Raw genomic sequence first — 22,194 nt, 5'->3', positions numbered from 1 at the left:
CACACGTGTGGGAGGGTTTTTAATTCAAAAATATTAAGATATTTTTTTCTCTCCTCTCTCTTAGATCAAACTGGATCAAAATGGGAGCTAAACTGGTCCAAATCTTATCTAAATTCAACCAAACTGAAGCTGAAAAATTCTAGAACTTAGTTGGACTCAGTTAGTAGATTCTCTCACCTATAAATAGATCCTCATTCTTTTGTATTCTCATCTGTGAACTATACCATGCCAATATTACATTAAAATACTCATATTTTCTATTATCCCTTAAAAATCCTCTACTTTTGGAGAGATTGGAGCTTCTCTCTCTCTTCAACAATCCTTGAAGCTTTCTTCTCAAGATACTAAACCAATTGATTGGTTGGGGGCTTCCTTCTATAAGATAAAGAAGCAAGCAAAATCTAGAGGTAAGAAGTAATTTCATGGTTTTCATTAATATTCTCAATGATTTCACTTCTCAATCCCTCTCAAGCTTGAGAAGTTTCAAATTAATTATTTTCAATGCAAATAAAGCTTTCTATAAGAATTCTAATGATTAATCACAAAAAAGTTAGTCTTTATGCTTAACTAGGATACTTTTTATATATCTCTCTCTCTCCCAAAAGAATAGTCATTTCTTTGACTAATTCTTTATTCAAATGGATGCTTCTCATTGATAAATTCTCAATTCAAAAATCAAACTCTATGCTAGTTAAGCTAGAGGTTAAGAAAATGGCTTTTTTATGCTTTTATGCTAATAAAATTATGGTAAACTTATGATTTACATCCATAAATTAGATTTAAAACTTATGATTTACATCCATAAATTGGATTTAAGTCTAAAGATAGTTATTCTATCATAATTGTATTACAAAGTCTTATTCTTTCTAGAAATATTAAAAATTATCAATAATAGCACACGAAGCTATGGTAAAATTTTTAAAATTAATACATAACTCATTTTTATGTATAATGTGAAAAGAAGACTTCCTACCATATTCTAGGATTAGTCATCCTATGCTAAAAGAATGATTTTCATCACATTCATGGAAAACTAATTTTTGATATTTATGCATAAATAATTAATTAAAGAAAAGAAAAATTTTTGGTATTTCTATTTTTATGTAAAAAGAGGAATTCCCATGATAATGGAGATCCATGTAATTAAATGAAAAAAGAGAAAATTTGATATATTAAAATAATAAATATTTTTATTTAAATTTAAAGAGAATTTTTAGATAAATTTATTTTTATGCATGAGAAAATTTAAATGACAAAAGAGGAATTCCCATGATATTTAGAATTCAATCATTTAAATGGTAAAAGTAGAATTCTTGGCATATTTGAATTAATGAATATTTTTATTTAATTTAAAAAGAAATTTTATATAAATTTATTTTATGATAAAAGAGAAATTTCCATGACAATTGGAATCCAATCATTAAATGAGAAAAAGAGAAATTTTAAGCTTATTCAAAAAAATGGATATTTGTATTTAGTTAAAAGAAGATTTTTTATGGAATCTGATATTCTCATATAAAACTATTTCTTAATCTATTATGGTTAAGAAGGAATGAAATTCATAAAGTTAAAATTTTCTTACGATTAGAAGTTCAATAGATGTTTATCTGAAGAAAATCCTTGTTAGAACTAAACCGAATGATTTTGGTTAGACCACGACTATGAGAGGGACGATCAGTAAACTACTTTGTGACCAATTCCAGTTCTTAATACAAAGAATAGATTACCGTTGAATTAACTTAGTTTTTCCTTGATCGAAATCACCAAGAATCTAGTTGGACAGTCAGTCAAATGATGGGTAGATTACCCTGATGAGAGATCAATGATTCTCATTATGAAAATATGGATTAAGGAAAAAGAGTTTTGTGGAACCAATCTCAAACCGGGAATTTTACTTGCATAGAATCTCTGTTTTCGTTTAAAGGACTGTTTTATGCCAAAATGCTGGAGGAAGTATTTGGTATGTGTTTGAACTAAGAAGAGGCTCGTGCAACAGCTGGCGACGGGGAGTCATCGAGGGACGTCGTTCATGGCAAAGCCTGTCGAGGTCTTGACCAGCCTCGGTACGGTTAAAATGGTGTGCTTCCAGTACGATGGGCGAGGACCGACAAAGCGGTCCCTGAGTGAAGTGCTAGGACATCTAAGTAGGATCCTAGAGGGTTCTGACTAGGTGATGCACGGGCTCACGGTTGCTAGGACACCCATGCGTGCGTCGAGGAAGATTCGGATGGACTAAAAAGAATGACTTTTGTGAATCAAATTTTGGCAATTTCATATGTGGTATGCCTACCTTAATTTTTGCATGAAATGCCGACTAGGGAGCCTGGGAACTCTTTTCCTCAGTACTCGGGCAAAACATAACCAAATCTTTATAAAGGAATCCCACCAATATAGTGGTCGGGTGGTTGGCTACCCCATAGGCTGGATCGGGGGATTCCTGCGATACAAATAAGTTGCGTTTAGTTACGTTAGTTAGATTAAGTCCTAGGAAGACCCTTGTTCTGTGGGAGAGAATCAGCGTGGCGGCTGTGCCTCGTTAAAGGAGGAAAAAAGCGGTGATTCTATGGACCAAGTGCAAGTCTCTTCTTTGATCTGACCATGTGACTTCAGGTTCGGTCGGATAAGTTTGAATAGTTAAGACTTTGACCCGTTAGATTAATTCTCCCGTTAGATGATTTCCTAGTGGAATCACCCGTGCCTTCCAGGCGAGGTAAGTTTTTTCGAGTTCGATTTCGGAGGAACCGCCGGACTAGTCTCTTGTCCGGATATTCGTGGGCGAGGCCCCGAGTGTGGATCCCTGCCCCGCGCGAGAGGCTGATGCTACTTCCGCCGCCTGCACCCTTGGAGGGGGCACCGTAGAGGGGGCGGGGGGTCTCACATGACTCAAGGTTAATAGGATCTCAGCTCACATGATGAGCCAAGACTTGCCAAATTTATTTAGCACTTCATACAAACATTTGTTTCTAATTTGAAATTGAAATAGTGCAGATTAGGATGAAATGTTTCAAGATGCAAGGGTCAATCCATGGGAGGAGTTTTAAATATACAAGTATCCATTCATGACCTTTAAGTAAGAGGTGGAGAAGGTGGCAAATAAAGGTGAGAGTGCTTGTTTTGAAGGTCATATTATTGTGCCACATCACCTCACACACACACACACACACACACACACACACACACCCCACAAAAGTGTGTGCCACATCGTCACACAGCACTTGCACACCATTTCACATTCACCCACCTCCTTTGATACACTTCAATTTGCATCCATACACACATACACCCACAACAAAGAGTAAGCATGTCTATGGGACTCATCATTGCATATATTAGAGTTAGTTGGTGTGAATACTCTCTATAAGTGTGAACAACCTTATTAAATTCTACGTGAAAAGATAAGGCTTGATGCCTATAAAAGGACGTACTTGGGTGGCTTTATCATAACATGGAGTATGTTTTTTAAGTTGTGCAATCTTTCTCTCTTGAGCGTTGTCATCTCTCTCTCTCTCTCTCTCTCTCTCTCTCTACACACACACACACACACACACACACACACACCGTGGTTACCTCCATCCACCATAGTAATGACTTGATCCTTCATCCCTCTCTTTGCACATGCTCCATCTTGGCACCATAGATTTCCACATGATATCAAAACCATAGTAGCCATATCCTCTATACATTTTTTTCCCATATGAATGTCTTTTTATGATATGCTGCAATTGTTTCTCTCCTTATAAAGCTCTGCATTTTTCCTCATTCTATGCAATGCCCTGTGTACCTCTCCTCCATGAGGCTCCTGCCGTCCACATAACATGCAGCCATCTCTCATCAATCTTACACATCTATGGTTGAGCACAACCAACATTCAGCCATTAACACACGAGGAAGAAGAGGTCCATTTGTCGTTCCAACTATGCCCTAGAGAAAAACACAAGAATCTACAACTTGTAGAGCAGAAAATGCAACACATCTAAGAGTCAAATTAATAAACACGCAACCCATCTTCAGTATAGAAGGGCGACTTGCTGGGGCATAAAATTGCTCAGCAAAACAAGATCATAGTCCAAACAAGGTGTGATTATGCAAAAACGCACATCTTCATAGCCTGAAGGAGAAAAACACAAGGCTCAAGAGCTACCAAGAGAAGTATCTTTGAGGTCTAGATGTATCTTCTAAGAGTAGGGTTACAAATTTTGGCTATTTCTTCTACCTTGGCTACATCATTGGTGCCAGAGGTTAGGATATACAAAGTTTTTAGAAAAGATGTTTGGAGTGCCACAAAGTGACCATCTTCCACATAGTTGTTTTCTTGATTCTATTTGGAGAAGCAATGTTCTTCCAAGTTCCCAATCCTTATTTTTGGTTTATTTTTAAAACAACAATTTGCAAAGATGTGACCAAGCTTGCCACAATGATTACATCTTGAAATTTGAGATGTTGATTGATTTGTCCTTTGAAATCTCCCACCCTTTGTATATAGTGCTTAATCACTTGAATGTGATTTGAATGGTTCTTTATCCTTGAATTTTGATTCATGTTCAAGTAGAGATGATTCTACATCTTGGATTTTAGTGTGTTGGATACGTTTTTAAGTATAGCAACATGTGATTTCTAAGGTCCTTTGTCAACACTTTTTAACAATACATGAATAGATTCATCTTCCTCAATGACTTTCTTTAATGCACTAAGTTGCTGCTTGGATACCTTCGAATTTGCTGATATGTTCTGCCATGGTATCGGTGTCCTTCTTGTCGAGCTTGTAAAATTGCATGAGAAGGTTGATCTTTGAGCTCTTTGAGTCGGTGCCGAAAATCTTGTTGAGTTCCTGCCATGCCAACTTGGCATGCTTGATGCCAGCAATGTGACTAATCACATCATCTCACTAAGATTTTGAGCGATAAGGCCTAATGTTTTGTTATCAACCTCCACTTATTCATCCTCAATGAGGTGCCAAAGCCCCTTACGCATAAGCAAGTACATAGTCTTGCTTTGCCATGTATAAGACCCATTACCATTAAGTCTTGAAACAACTTCAACATGCTCTATACTAAGAAGGTCTTACTAACAAGCTTTTATTTTGTTTTTTTAGTAGTGTCTAATCTCATACAGATTTTCTTTTCACATGATAATGACTCGCGGCTAGTGTTTAGTCCCAGTACAAGAATGGCAATGAAAAAATTCTGACTAAGCTTAAGACTCAAGCACAATTAGGTTACAAGATTGAGACTTATACTCATAAAAAGACTTGAGAGCTTGCTTCATGTTTCATTGCTTGAAATGGCCCCCTTTTATATGAGGAGGTACACTCTTGTCCTTGTACATCAATGTGAGATAAGTCTCCACTCTTCTCTCTAGCTCACGTCACCCCAAATCTCAACAAGATGTTGAGTATTTTAGGAATACTCTTTAAGTGTGAGCAATCCTTATTAAAGTCTAGGTCAAAAGATAAGGCTTGATGCCTATAAAAGCATATACTTGGGTACTTTTATCTGAGTTGTGCAATCTTTCTCTCGAGCTTTTTCATACCTCTCTCTCTCCCTCTCTCCCGAGTCCCCATCCTCCATCCAACATAGTCATGGCTTGATCCTTCTTCTCCTCTCTCCCTCTCTCTCTCTCCACACACACACACTCACCATGGCTATTCTCCATCCACCATAGTTATGACTTGATCCTTCATCCCTCTCTGCACATGCTCCATCCTAGCATCATTGACTTCTACGCTCATAATTCATATTTCTTGAAGATTATTAGCTTTTGTGCAAGACTCCAAGAACGGACTAGTCATGAGTTAAAGTAGATACAAATGAGAATGACAAAAATTTGAGGAGGAGGTCTCAAAAAAGGGTAAGTAGAATCCTGGTGTTAGCACTCTCCTTGAATCTACTACTAGCTCTCCTATGTAACAAGTAAGAGACGGAGGAATGAGCAGAATGATTTGATGGGTCACCTTAGGCCATGCTGCGCCCACCTCAACAAAGTAGTTGCATTCACATGGCTAATGATTGCAAATCCTAGAAAAGATATTTGTGTGTCCGCAAGTCAATCGAGTTAACAATGATTAAAAAGTTATCTTAAGATTAAGATAATCTTTAATAGTGGTACAATAATTAAGAAAACAAGCTCATAATAATCCTCATTAATCAAGCTCCTGAAATGAGCAATACATTACATCAATTTATAGACTAATGAGAGAGTTCCTAGACTCCAAAATAACTCCAAGATTCACTCTCTAAAATATTTCAATAGCAAGAATATCTCAATTAGTTCATGTGGCTCCTTAAATGCATCATTGCTGACATCATATGAAATATGTCAACTTTCACTGGAGCCATAAGGATATGCTTGAAGCCTTTAGTTATTTTTTCCTTTCTATTTCACCTTGGACTATGGTATTTTTGATGTGTAAGTATCACTTGTATTTATTTCCCTTGGTCTCACTCAATGAATCAACCTATAAAATTCTAAATCAGAAATTCTTAGATTTTTCATTTCTTTTCATGGTTCAATTTTTGTGGGTTTATTCTCTGATTTTTACCATCTCATGGTTTGAAGCTTCCTTGCTCTTGCCACTGGGATCGCTTACGTTCTTGAATCTGTCTATTCTTCTTGCTAGTCAATAGCCTGCCACTAGTCTACTCCATCTTTGCAACTCTCGACTATACTTGATTATAGATAATTATATTGAATTCGCACTCGTTGCTCCTTAGATGGCAATAGTAATCCACCTTGAAAAAGTAACTACACTTAAGCATGCATGCATACATTACATACATACATACATACATACACTTAAGCATGCGTGCATACATACATACATACATACAGGCTTTTTATAATCACTTCTACACAAATCTCTCCTTGACATGATCTGTTTGATAGTAGTGTTCATTTGAAGAAGTGGACCAATCACCACCCAACAAGCCTCCTAGGGGAGGAGGTTGATGACTTCTCATTTTGTAAGCACACAAAAGACACAGTTTCATTGTCTTGCACTCCATTGCCTCAGCTATGAAGACAAGACCAGGGGTAGGACACGAGTTCCCACAGGGCACATTACAAGAGCAACTCCCCATGGACACGTCACACCTGAACCAATGAGATCCCAATTCACATAGTGAAGGGGTGACACAATTGTAAACACCCCCCTAGCCCCCAAATGCCACAAGATACCACTTCTCTATGTTTTCAAGGGTCAAGAGGGTCTATTCTAACCCGGGTCTATTCTAACCCCACCCCTTTGCTAGTACATTCTCTGCAACCCCCTTCTACATTCTCTGCAACTCCCTTCCAAACCACTCTTATGTATCCCCCCTCCCCTAGACACTTTGCCTTTGAGGGTCAGACAAGCCTTTGTGAATACCACGTTACTGACACATCCCTCTGCCAACATGCATCAAGGCTCAGTCCCATAGGCATAAAACCTGGGTTACACACTCACACACAAAGCTCCGTCCCGTTGACCAGTTCAACCCCAGCTTTTATGCAGTAACAACATTTATACATCTTGACAACATTTCGGCAATAAGGGCAAGCTAAGAAGTAGGCCCTCTGGAACTAGAATGTACATACTGTAAGTTGAAATGCCTTGAGTGCGGCGCGTGCACACATACACACATACATGCATACATATACAACACATGCATGCATATGTGTGTGCATGCACGCACGCATGCAAAGAACCTAGTATATACATACTGTAAGTTGAAATGACTCGAGCACAACGTGTGCACACATACACACACATGAGCGCACACAAACACACGTGCATGCATGTGTGCATGTGTGCGCACATGTGTGTGCATGTATGCATGTGTGTGTGCACGCGCGCAGACAAAAGCATCAAAAAATAAAACTTTATTATTTTCCTACTTTGTAGAAATCGATGCACAAAAACAAAGTAAAGCAGAACTTCAATTCAGCCACACAGTTCAAGGTACCTAGCATTCCCCAATACGTTGGGAGACTGGTGTTGGGTAGATGTTGCCACTTTTCTTCGGCTGACGCATTCTAGTTTTATGGGTGGAGATGTTGGATGCCTGAAACCAAACCATGCACTTCAGAACTGTTAAAAGTTTATGGTAAATCTCTGCACCATTGGGTTCCAACACTCTCAAGCAAGATGCAATGGCTTCCAGAGTGGTCATGCACCCCTTAAAGGGCTCCTTTCTGAGAATCAAATCTGAGTTCCCCATGCCAAAGCCCTCCTCCTGTGCATCAAAAGGCAAGCACACTGGAACAGCAAACCTGCTCAAGAAAGGGGCACTGGCTTTGATCATCTCATGGGCATGCTGCCATGTGGCATCAACGGCGATGAGCACCAGGTGAGGAGAATCTGAATCTGAATCTTTTGCTTCATATCCCAACTGCTTCCCCATATGGGTTGCAGACCTGGCACCCACTTGCAGGGGATGAGAATCTGAATCTTTTCCCGTGCCTATTTGCTGAGGGTGACAATCTGTATCTTTTGCTTTATACACAGAGGTGCCCACTTCACTGATTTGGCATGAAATGTGAGCAGAAGCTGAATCTGAATCTTTTTCTGTATATTCTGATGTATTCCCAAAATGTGTTGCAAAATCAGAAGTGAGTTTGCAACTAGGGCAGCCACCAGACTGCTGCCTCTGATGATGATGATGGGCAAACCATGCGTTGATGGGCTGTGCTGAAACGGCTGGAAAAAGAAGAAGGGCATGGTGGCTGCCATTGTTCCTGTCAGAAGTAAAGAAGTCCAGAACAGGGGAAGAGCCTGCTTGAAAGCTGCGACCCTGGAGGACATGGCAGTTTGCGAGGCATCTGGTGAGGATGGGAAGGGTGGAGAGCTTGTGGCGCGCCTCGTGTGGATGTTGGAGGATCACTATGCACGTACGAGTGTTGAAGGGTGGGGCGGGTAGCTCAGAGCACAGGCACACGGAGAGAGGCCTCTCGCACGTGCTGCAGCGCTCCCTCCCCATCAGCGTTCAGGCCGACGACGATCTTTAAAGGGTGTCTACACACTTGGGTGGAAGCCCACGAAAAAGTTTTGCCCAACCAATCAGATCACCATAATCACTCGCTCGTCTGATATTATAGACTGTGACCATGCCCATGCACCCTTAGCGCCGATGTGTTTGCTGATTGAAGCCCAACAACCACCGTTCCAGTTCCCTTCGGAATAGCCTGCCCACAGCTCTCAGTTTGCAAGACACCTTTTCCGTGGGCATGCCCGCGGTCTGTAAAGGGTATTGTCGCCCAGCAATTGTTTATCAAAAAGGTGCCTGCCTACAGCTGTCAACCTTTTTTGTAGGCAGGCCCGTAGTCTGGAAACACCCTCACTTGTAGTGAACCTAAAGCTTGACCCAAGCTTCATGAAAAAATATACCTTCTTTTTAAATTCTAAAAAATATAGCCAAGCTTCATTAAAAAAAAACTATACCTTCATTTCAAATTTCAAAAATTGAAAAATCCTTTTTTCTCCCTCTCGTTTGGCCACACGACGAGAGATCACGTTGAAGCGCTCATGCGAGCCACGATCGATGATGACTTCTAACTTGAGTCCACTTGGGTATTCGATAAATTAAACAAGTAGGTGACTAGCACGTTGCTGCAACCAAGCCATACAACAAAAAGTACTTTCCCAAGGGTGACGACCCAAGCTTGATGAAAAATTATACCTTCATTTCGAATTCCAAATTTCCTCCTTTTAGGACTATGGACCATTGCTAGAAGTACCCTTGGGTAAGACCTCAAAATAGAGCAGGTGCAAAAAATGGACTCTATGCATAAAAAATTGTTTAATTTTCCACGACTATTGTTCTAGACTGGGCAAGTCTTGGTGGTCGAGAAGTTCTTTGCATATAAATTAATCTAGTCTAAATAGTATCTAAGTATCACAATATCACCCACTCTTTGGTTCCTTGCAGATGCTACTCCTTGTGTATTCAAGGCACCTTTTATATAGGAAATTATGCAACCCTTGTGGTCCTTGACAATGGAGCCCTACGCATAAAAAAGCTTAGCAAATAATCTTGGATTTCACCTACGTATGGTGGGCTAGCTTCATTTTCAACTTCATATCACAAGTTCTCCATTGGTTCCTCAATCAATATCTGATTGCTTGAGGATTTGAGTAGCCTTCTCCATTGGAGGCTGCAAGACTTGAGCTTGATTAGTTGTGGTCGGTCTTAGTGGTGCAGGTAAAGCAAGTGTGGTACTCTTTGTTTGCATCATAAGGCATTAGATACCCTCGGTTAACAACATTTGAGCTTGATTAGTTGCTGTGGTTGGACTTAGTGGTGTAGGTAAAGCAAGTGGTACTCTCTGTTTGGATCTTTGTTTGTATGGCAAGGCATTATATACTCTAAGGTAACAACATGAATAATTATCGGTATCATAGTTACCCCATTGCATTCAATGATCATAATATAATAACATGAATTGGTATCATAGTTACCCCATCGCATACAATGATCATAATATAATAACATGAATTGGTATCATAGTTACCCCATCGCATACAATGCTAGACTCTCTCTCAGTTGAGGACATTCAGTACTTGCTAGGTCTCTGCATATGGATACAAATGAGAATATCCTACATTGTGATCCTCCATTATCTTGAGAATACATTGCTCTCTGGGAATTGGATTAATAGCTTGGGTTTCTTGAGAGACAATTGAAGAAGTTTTTGTTTTATAGTTCTTTCCATCTTTATCCTTCGTAATCCATTAAAAAAAACGTGTCACATTTATAGTGTTTTACCCATGGGCCCATTTACATGTATGCTATAGGTTCATGAGGACAAACCATCCCTTCCCAAAGATTTTGTCCTCAAAACCATACAAGATATTTACACTTCAAGTATGGCTGCAATTTGAACCTTTGAGAAGTAAAGAGGTTCCCAAAAATGCTCTTAAAGTACATTTGGAAGAAAAAACCCAAATGTAGTGAACCTCGCAAACTCCTTCTCCAATGCAATCATGTGAGACTGTTATGGCAGCCTTGTTGTCGGTGAAGATCCTTGAAAATAATTCATGAAATCTCCATAAAATGGCCTGCAATTGATGCATAACCTCAACCAAATGAATCCCACATCTTTGCCTTGTATCGTAATGATCTTCCAAGTGTGTTGAAGTAGAATAATGGTCCCAACAATGGATCCAACCAAAGCTGTCCAGAAATTATAGCATATGTAATCCTCATGTAATGCCCATTCTCCACATGCTAAACATGTCACTTGGTCAAGGAATACTTCCATCAAGCAAACCATGTTGTTGTACATACTCCATTGATTACCACAAGTAGCCTCAATAATGCTATGGCCAAACATGCCAGCCAAGGCATAAGCATCTCCCGAGTAAGGCACCGCCATGACAAGAGTGATCCGAGAATGATGTAGCCTCCCGGATCAAATGGTAATGTGATCCATATGTCCATTATCATGAAAACCAATAGAGTACTCGGACCATATGGAATGAGACATGGTAAAATCTCATAAATGCCACCTGGATCCCAAGTATGCCTCATGTGGATAACCATATGGAATAAGATCATGGTCCCCTGAATGCAAAACATCATGCCCACACATAACCGTACAATCCATGAGTATCCATGTGAGCTTCAAAACTGCATCATCTACCCATAGGAGTCCTTCCGGATCATAAGGCATGTCAACGTGATGATCCACAAAAACATAGTAGGGAATTACCTCCCCAAAAAGCATATCACCAACTGGATAATCCATCAAAGGACATGTATGATCAAAATTCGGCCCACCAAAACAAAATACTTCCATATGAGCATCCCAAATATCCACGAAAAATGCATCCTTCATGAGTAATGATCTTTGGAAATCCCCATGTGGCTCCAAATCCAAATCTCCAAAATAGAAAGCTTTACGATCATGCGACGATAAATGAGAGTACATAGATGCTACTTCCCAGTGCTCTATGTAGAAGTTTATGCCCATGCATAACCAATATGAGCATAAGTCCATAACATCAACAAAAGGGAAGCTTTCATATGACATAGCTTCCTTTATGCAATTGATTTCTAATCCATCATCTTTCCAAGTGGTGTAGGCATCAAAATAATCCATGTCATAATCACTTGCCTCTTCAAACTTAGGAATATATGTCTCTTCTAAAATCATAGGAAGCATCATCGTCTCTTCATGCTGCTTACGATCCATGCATGAATCAACACCACATGACATAGGTGCATCCTTATTCTCAAAATATGCAAGAAAACACCATCTATAAAGTGGAAAAGAGATTCCATTCTTGCATACAAGCTATCCACAAGCATCCCAATTCATTAATCCATGTGGCCAAGTATCAAACTTGCTCGTAGAGGAAGAAAGACCTCCATTATCTTCCAAACACAAGAGCTGTAAATTTTCAGCTTGCATAATAAGAATGCAGTCAACCATATCGGTCCACATAGCATCACAAAAGGGTGTTTTCGTGATGCATGGAACTTGTCTTGGTATATGGGAACTATCCAACCATGATATCATATCAAAATTGCCAAGAAAATTAGTGATGAAACCATATGTACCAATTGAAAAGATGCAGGGGGGAAGAGAGCTTGAGCTCTTGCAAGCACACACACACTCACAAAACCCTAATAGAGAACACACAAGGTGAGAGGCTGAAAATCTTCTTCTTCTCTACTCAACACTCAACACACCAAATACAAAGATAAGAGTACACACAATATGAAAGGTACTCATTCAATACATACAAGGGTTCTCTATGGTGTGAACCCGACTAAATGAGCTAGCGCTATAACTATGCCAGTCTCTAGAATGGCTGTCACACAGCCTGTCATCCCACTGGCTGCATATCACCCAAGATCTCACCAACCATGCCAGTGGTGTAAGTGCGGGCCTATCCCCCAGGCGGGTCATCAATGTCCACCGCCTCACTAGATGAGCTCGATATCTCAACACTTCCCCTCGAGCTCAACTCCATCTCATGTACACCAAGCGAAGCCCTGAATCTGCGGAGCTTCTCTGTACCTAATGCTTTGGTGAAGATGTCAGCTACCTGATCCTCTGGTGGTGCTGACATAAACAAGGTCAAGGTCTCCTGCCAAGACTTTCTCTCTGACAAAGTGATAGTGGACCTCTATATGCTTCGTACGAGCATGAAAAACTGGGTTCCTGGCTAACTGTATACTGCTAATGTTGTCACAGAAAATGACAACTTGTCTATCCCACTGATAGACCCAAATCTGCAAGTAGCTTTCTCAACCAAGCTACCTCACATGCTGCCATAGCAGCTCCTCTGTACTCGGCCTTTGTACTGGATAGTGCAACCGTAGGCTGCTTCTTGCTGCTCCAAGTCACAGCAGCACTCCCCAAGGAAAACATGAAGCCACTGGTAGATCTTCTATCTGAGATACTACCAGCCCAATCAGCATCAGTGTACCCATGTACACATATCTCTGTCCCAGTCTCATAGAATAGTCCACAATGCAAAGTAGACTTCACATACCTCAGTATGCGTCTCAATGCATCCAAATGCGATTTCCGTGGAACCTGCATAAACTGACTCACCAATCCAACATCATAGCTCAAATCTGGTCTGGTGATCGTCATATTGATGAAGCTCCTACTATGTGCCTATACAGAGTAGGATCCTCCAAGATCTCTCCTGAATTTGCACTCAACTTGCCATTCTGATCCAATGGCACGGAAATAGGCTTACAGCCTATCATACCATACTTGGACAACATGTCCAAGCCATACTGTCTCTGCAGTAATCCAATACCATGTGGTGATCTAATCACCTCAATGCCCAAGAAATATCTGAGCTCCCCTAGATCCTTCATCTCGAACTTCTGTCTAAGCAAGATCTTTACATTAAAGATCTCTGCATCATGGTCCCCCGTAATGATCAAGTCATCTACATAGATGACAACAAACACAACCCCTCTATCACCATGTCTCACATACAGCGAGAAATCTGCATTGGCTACATGAAAGCCAATAGTGACAAGATATTCAAAAATCTTGTCAGACCATGCTCTTGGTGCTTGTTTTAAGCCATACAAGGCTTTCTTCAACCTGCAAACATGCTCGGGGTGACTCACATCCTCTTAACCAGGTGGCTGCAACATATACACCTCTTCTTGCAAATCCCCAGGCAAGAATGCATTCTTTACATCCATCTGATGTAAAGACCATTGCTTTGACGCAGCCACTATAATCACAACTCTCACTGTTGCCATCTTGGCAACTGGGCTGAAAGTTTCCTCATAATCAATGCCATATGTCTGCGCATACCCTTTGGCTACCAATCTAACCTTGTACCTGTTTATGCTTCCATCACTGTTATGTTTTACTTTGTACACCCACTTGCATCCAATGGCTTTCTTGCCTTCAGGCAATTGCACTAAATCCCAAGTTTCATTTCCATATAGTGCATCCATCTCCTCATCCATAGCTTTCTCCCAACACACATTTCCAATAGCCTCAAATGCATGTGGGCTCTAACACCTGCACAACCTTTGCCATATATGCATAGTGATGTGCCACATAACCATCATAGGTAAACCTCTACACAGGGTTTTTCACTCTCCCAGATCTTCGCAGCTTTTTATTCATGGCTTCCATAGCCTTCTTTACACCAGGTGTTCTCATAGGGCTGGGATCCCAAGCTCCTCTCATCAAGGCTCGTATCTGAGCCACTAGACTCTCCATCAACATGAGAATGCCCTGCAAAAATGTCAGGCATACCAAGGGGCTCAACCACTTTCTCTTTTCCTTTACGTGATGCACTAATCACATTTGCAGGACTGGTATTATGACGCAGCCTGCCACTCCATGGTCTATCAACACAGACCCACTAGATGAGGACTCTCCTGGTCCACTCAAAGACTATGATTGCTGACCTGCATTCTGTGCAACTACACTTCCACTCACATCAGCCCCAACAGCTTCTTTTTCAGTAGCATACCAGCTGCTCATCTCATCAAAGACAACATCCCTGCTTACCCTCAACTCATGTGTAGCAGGGTTATAACACTTGTATCCCTTTTTCTCAAGGGAATATCCAATAAACACACATTTTTCAGCTTTTGGATCCAGCTTAGTTCTCAGCTCATCTGGCACATGCACATATGCAATGCATCCCCCAAAAACTTTCAGATGAGACAAATCAGGTTTTTTGCTAGTAAACCTCACCTCTGGAGTTACATCATGTATGGCTACAGTTGGAGTCCTGTTCATGATGTATACAGCTGTAGAAACAACCTCAGCCCAATAGCAATGCGGCATATTCTTCTCTTCCATCAATGCTCGCGCAATCTCAGCAATGTGCCTGTTTTTCTGCTCAGCAACTCCATTTTGCTGCGGAGTGTATCTGCATGTAAACTGTCTCCGAATACCATTCTTCTTCAAAAATTTAGAGAACTCATTGGAGAAGTACTCTCCCCCTCCATCTGACCTTAGGCACTTTACATATTTCCTTGTTTGCTTTTCAACCATAACTCTGAAATTCTGAAAGTGAGTGAACACCTCACTCTTCTCCTTCATGAAATATACCCATAATTTCCTTGTGTGGTCATCAATGAATGTCACATAATACCTGCAGCCTCCCATAGAAATGGTTTTGGTAGGACCCCATACATATGAATGCACAACATCTAGTGCATTTCTGCTCACATATCTGTTATGTGGAAATACATGCTTTGTTTGCTTTCCAAATTGGCATGCTTTACATATTCTCTGTATACCTTCCACTTTAAATTTTGGCAGCCCTGTCACAATTTCTTTAGTCTGCATAGACTTCATTCTCTGCACATTCACATGTCCAATTCTTTTATGCCAAATGTTTGTGTCTGCAACAATTCCTGAACCATTTGCAAACATCGCAGCACTCATTTCAGGCATGTCTACATTCAACGTAAACATTATGTCCACTCTGTTGCCTTTCGCAACCAACCTGCACTTGTCTTTAAAGTCTTCAACATAACAACCATCAGGGTTAAACCGAACCTGCAAACCCTGCTCAATCATCTGGCCAACTGAAACCAGATTCTTTGTTATGTTCGGTACATGAAGTACATCTGCAAGGTACTTCACTTTGCCATCCTGCATAGACAATGGCACATCTCCAACATGGGCAATTGGATGAGCAGTGTCATTCCCTGTTTCCACAAACCCTGGTCTTTCCGGGTTTTTCATCTCCTTGAACCACTCCCCATGACTTGTCATGTGGTTCGAAGCACCTGAATCCACATACCATACATCATCTTTTTGTGCTGCTTCAACATTTTCAGACATGGCATTCACGACATGCTGCATAACAAACAACCTTTCATTATCCTCATTGTTTCTCCTTGAGGATGCATAGTTGTTCTGCTGCAATTTCCCATTTTACATGTCAGCCTGCTTCTTATAACATTCTGCCTGCACATGTCCAGGATTACCACAATAAAAGCATTCACGTGCATCATTATACTACCTTTGCCAATTTCCACGGCCTCTTTGACTCCCCCTGCCTCTGAATTTGCCTCTTCCACCTGTGTGTTGTTGATGTTGTTGTGTATTCTGGGACTGTTGTTGCTGTTGCTATTGGCCATAATTCTGATTACCTATTTGGCCACCTCCTTGACCGCATCCACGGCCTCCTCTACTCGTCCTCTACCTGAACTTGTGTAGAAGGCCTGTTGCTCTGAACTATTTTTGTTTTGTGAAGACTGTTGGTCTTCACCCAAGCTCTTCTCTTCTATAATCAGCATAGACACCAAATCTGTAAAGTTGGGAATGTTTTCCCGAGTCTGAATAGACGTCTTGAACGCCTTGTATTGTGGACCGAGACCACGTAGACAGACTTCCACCTTATCATCATCATCTACTGACACACCAATAGATGCAAGGGATTCCACAATACCCTTTATCTTCAACACATAGTCATTCACAGACATGCTCTTTTTCTCCACAGTATGAAGTTCATTCTTCAACTGTATCTTACGTGCCTTGGTATTTGTTTCATAGAGCTTTACCAAGGTGTCCCACGCCTCCTTGGGGGACTTGGCATCCTGAATGTGCCCAATCATGGTGTCCTGTATACTAATGGAGAGCCAATACATAGCTTTCCTGGCTCCTTGGTTCCAGTCTTTAAACTCTTTCACATCTGCAGCTGTTGGATTTATGTCCGGTATCTCTGGTGCCTCTTCATGCTCACCTTCTATGTAGTCCCAATAGCCCTTTCCCATCAGGAAATTCGTCAACTTGGACCTCCAAGCATGGAAGTTATTCTTATCAAGCTTCTCAACCACAATCTGGGTTATGCCATCATTTGACATCTTGCCAGATACACAAATTTACCAGAAACAGCACTTTGGTTTTTCCTGCACAAACTACTATGTTTTCTGCAGCGGTACTGCAGTATACTCAAATGTCAACCAATGACCTCAATGTGCATACATACACCCAATGGCAACTGTTGACCTCTTTTGCAGCACCCACAGTGTCTGCACAGACAATCTGTCTTCCTGCAGTTCTTAAAACAGAGTTCTGCAGAGAATCGATGACTTACCTGCAATCGTCTGCTTTCTGAAAAACGGAGGTCCAGACGCGCCTGAAACGCATTTTTGGCCCAAAAAATTATTGTCCGATAGGACAGTATAGTTGCCCTATAGCTTTACTCCCGCGAAGAAAGCTCCTCAATCAGAGATCGTTTACCGGTGCCTCCCGTAGAGCTCCCGACAAGGGTGTAGTCACCAACACAAATAGGGAAGAGTAGTTGAAGCTCTTACCCTCGTACCGCTTCCTATGGTTCTCTTGCTTGCACCTCAGCCCTTAGCACGAACCAGGCTCTAATACCATGAAAAGATGCAGGGGGTCTCCCCTTGCAAGATCTTGAGCTCTTGTAAGCACACACACACACTCACAAAACCCTAATAGAGAACACACAAGGTGAGAGGCTGAAAATCTTCTTCTTCTCTACTCAACACTCAACACACCAAATACAAAGATAAGAGTACACACAATATGAAAGGTACTCAACCAATACATACAAGGGTTCTCTATAGTGTGAACCCGACTAAATGAGTTGGCGCTATAACTATGCCAGTCTCTAAAATGGCTGTCACACAGCCTGTCATCCCACTGGCCGCATATCACCCAAGATCTCACCAACCATGCCAGTGGTGTAAGTGTGGGCCTATCCCCCAAGCGGGTAATCAATGTCCACCGCCTCACTAGATGAGCTCGATATCTCAACGCCAGAAATTGCAGCATGCTCTTCTTTGACTTGGGGCTTTATAGCAACCTTCAAAAGATCTTCAATGTCCATCTCCATGCAAAGCCCAAATGCGGGAGTGAATGGAAACCCTCTCTTTTCCATTTTGCAATTCAATTCATGTACAAGAGTATACACCAAGGAATCCCCCTTCTTCTCCCAAGTTTAGCCGGACTTTCATACATGAAAGTTCTATCATTTCTATTTGGCATTGTAAACAAGAAGATTTTCCATCCTTCCCAAATGAAAAAGAACTATCAAAAGAAGCAACATCCCTTAATGGTAATCTTCTTATACCCTCAAATGTTCCTTGTTGGAACTCTTGACAAAGCCCTTGCATATCTTCATGCATCTTTTGCCACTCCTTGAGCAGCTTTCCCTTGCATTACAATTGCCTTGTGTCCAAACAAGATTGGTTGTAGAAGCATGAGGGAATGAAAAAGTTGATGAAGTTCAAGAGTGCGAGGTTGAGGGTAAAGGGTATGATGGAATTGAAGAAGTAGATGGAGAGGATGAAGGGTTGGCCACTTGTAGGTCCAAACGATAGAGAGAAGGCTCTTCTTCAAAAGCATATTCTTCCTCTTCTTGACCATTGGTCTCCTCTTCAAAAGCATAACCACTTTGTGAAGACAATTCATGGACATCATAATGTGCATACTCTCATAAGCATAAGGATGTACATGTTGCCCATAATACATGCCTTCACCTTGACAAGCATTCCTCTTCCTATATTGTCCCATGAGTAACAACATTTCCATATTTGTCTTCATACCATACATGGCCAAATGCATCTTGAAAAGCATGCTCTTTACCCATAAATAAATCATCATAAGCATCACCGTCACAATCACTTGCATAGTGTTGAGCATACTCTTCTTCACATGTCTCTTGTTGAACATACCCTTCATCAAAAAAATCACCATAGGCGTCACTTTGTCTATCATGGCATGTATCTTGATTATCATTGGATGAAGCATATCCCTCATTTGGTAAAGGATAATTGCCATTGGATGAAACATAACTCATTGGTTGAGTGACCTTATCTTCCAAGGCTTCGATCCTTGTAGCCATAGTGTCAAGTTTATCCTTGAACTCCACCACAGTAGCCTTAGTGTCCATCTTTGCATTGATTTCCATTAGCATTTGTAGGAGGGTCTCATTGGAGACGGAGTGTGAGGATTGCGGGATATACTTGGGGGCACTCCCAACATTCATTTCGTTCTCCACTTCTCTTGAAGCTTGCCCAAAAGTTTCCTTCGGCACATCCAAAATGCCATGCTCCATTGCTTCCTCCCCTTCTACTTCCTCGAAGGCCAATGCATTGTGCCTCGATCGTCCCTTGGGTTTCGGTGCCATAAAATCCATGTTTTTTAAAAAATGGTAATAGATTGGGGTAGGGTTATCGGATTAAAGAGATCTATAGCTTGATAGAGAGCTAATGAGATACTCTAATGGAAAGACCCAAAAGATTTGAAGTGTGCTACTACTCTCTGTTTTAGGGTTCTTAGGGTTATAGGCTGAAATAATATTTTGGCTATATCTTGAACTAGAGAAATCGAAATTCAAAACTTGTTTGCTCAAATCGAAGCCCTTGATGAGTTCTACGAGCCTATGTGATTAGATCTATGAGACCATAAACTCCCTTTGACTGAATTAGGTTTTATCAGTCCTAGTAAAACCCTAATTTCCACCCTAAAGGAATATCGGATTTCGAAGGTTAAGGGCTTGTTGGGTAGGTCTAAGGAAGTACTAAGGGCTTGTGTAATCACTTTTAGTTTAGTCCTAAAGAATTTTGACTCAATTAGGGTTTTGACAATTTTGCAAAATCTTGCCTAAGTGTCCTTAGTGGACTAATAGCCCAATTCACTTGTTCAAGCATCCAATACTCCATTGGCATCCAAAAGCTCATAGAATGTGCTCATCAATGCCCATAACTCCAACCATCCAAAAGCTCATAGAATGTGCTCATCAATGCCCATAACTCCAACCATGCATAGGATTTTGGGAAAATTTCAACATGGTCTCCTTTGTATTAGGAGCCAAATCTCAATTTCCTAAGCATGAAATTTCAGCATCAATACTCATTGGCATCTTGCATAAACTGCATAACACATTGCCCCAATGTTTGCCTCATCCAATAGGCATCAAATCCATGCACAACCTAAGTGGATCACTGCAATACATGTACCAATGTCCTCGATGAAGCACGCCGAAGCTTGCTAATCTCCTAACCAAGCTCTTCCTACCCTCATACCTAGTCTGATTCTAGGCACAAGTTAGGGCCATGTCTTTATCTCCAAGTACCTAATCCTCCACCATGATGCTTTCCCACGGCACTCATGACATAATGGATTCAAGCCATGCTCCCCTTGGGCCTCTTCTCCAATGCCCAAGGTATCCTCACAACATACTAGATGCTAGGAATGGAAAGTTGTGAGAATAATTGTGATGTGGTAGTGTGATTTGCTTGAATGTAAAAGCGAGGAAGATTACTTACAACCACATGGCATGACTCATGCCCTTTTACAAATCATTCATTAACAAAAGAGCATGGACTCATGCTTTTTCAATAAAATCCCATGAATCTTCCCCATCCATCCAATAAAACCACTCAACTCCAATCACCACAACAATAGCATGTGAGGGTAAGCAAGATCAATAGCTCAATCCACAATCTCTTATGCATGCCCACACTCCATGTGACTCCTCATAGCATTGAGATGGCTATAAGTGGCTCAATGGCATCCAATACCCTTTGCAATACTCAAAGATATGAGAATATGTATCATATCAATGCAAGATTGGTGCCAAGATCTCATTCATGAGTTCCATAACCCTTCCAATGCATAGAATCACATCCATCATAACCATCAAGAGAATGTGAGTTTGCATAGAATCACATCCATCATAACCATCAAGAGCATGTGGGTCAATCTCTACACCATCACATATGCATGTCCCATAGCATTGATAAGACCAACATAGCTCCAATGAACTCAATTCGGCTATAGGCTATGCCAATAGAAACATAGGCATCACCAATGGAATGTAATGTATCTTAATGCTTCAAATTTTTTTCCCTTCAATAGTTCATGAGGATGGCATACATGTGTTTTCAAGCAGATTTTTTGTGAATGATAATCAAAAGAAACTCGACTTCACCTACATGACACACATTTGCAGGTCGTCAGGTTGATTCAGGTTGTTTCCCTTTGTTGATGATTCAGGCCGCCATCTGCGCCGCTCAGGTCGTTTTGCTTGTTGATGATTCAGTCCACCATCTGCACTTGTCTTTCCTCTGAGTAGCCCTCAGTTCATGAAGATGATGTTTTGAGCAGCCTCCAGCTTACGAAATGACAATTCCAACAGCCTCTAGTTTGCGAAAACATCGATTCAAATCGCTGCTGAATGAGCTTAAAACGGTCAATTCGAATCGAATGAGGTGTCTGAAATGGCCGATTGGGATCATTGCTAGATGTGCTTGAAGCAGTCGATTCTAATCATCGCTTGTTGATTCAGGAGCTCCACCATTAGCCCGTTAATTCGTCCATCTTTGCCCCTCTCAGTCCTTCCATGACATAGAGCAAGGTCTCCTTTGCTTAACAAGCTTAAAAGTTTAGCAAACCCTAAGCACAAAATTAGCTCCAAGAATGCCAAGAAGAAGACCAACAAGAAAACCAAGAAATGGCTCCAAGAAAGGACCAAGAAATGTCAAGCAAGTATGCCTTAATTTTTGAGATCTAGGTTTTGGCAAGAAGATGAGGAAGAGGGAAAGAAAATGTGTAAAAATTTCAAAAATTACCCCATAATGTGGTACTCATTCTCATCCTCTCATCAAGCTCTATCAAAGCCCCAAGAAATTAAATCAAAATGGTGCAAGATTTAGGAGCAATGGTGATGGAAAAATTAAGGAAGAAGTATAATTTTATAATCATCATAATATAGTGATTAGTAGGTGATTA

General features: G+C 40.8%; 1 protein-coding gene across 1 annotated transcript; it reads right to left on the bottom strand.

Annotated features, from left to right (window-relative positions):
• Nucleotides 1–6,484: 6,484 nt before the first annotated feature.
• On the bottom strand, nt 6,485–8,988 carry LOC147638039 (DTW domain-containing protein). Its single transcript, XM_086797749.1, has one exon. It carries the CDS (start codon nt 8,952–8,954, stop codon nt 7,941–7,943), a length of 1,014 nt encoding a protein of 337 aa, XP_086653875.1. The 5' UTR covers nt 8,955–8,988; the 3' UTR covers nt 6,485–7,940.
• Between the last annotated feature and the right edge of the window lie 13,206 nt (nt 8,989–22,194).

Source organism: Cibotium barometz, chromosome 5 (genome assembly GCF_041138505.1).
Source record: "Cibotium barometz isolate CiBa-2024 chromosome 5, ASM4113850v1, whole genome shotgun sequence".
NCBI lineage: Eukaryota > Viridiplantae > Streptophyta > Polypodiopsida > Cyatheales > Cibotiaceae > Cibotium > Cibotium barometz.
This window is presented reverse-complemented; position numbering and strand designations above follow the sequence as displayed.

What these genes read in the sequence shown, in the direction of transcription:
- LOC147638039 (XM_086797749.1), bottom strand. Translation starts at nt 8,954, where the DNA reads ATGGGGAGGGAGCGCTGCAGCACGTGCGAGAGGCCTCTCTCCGTGTGC.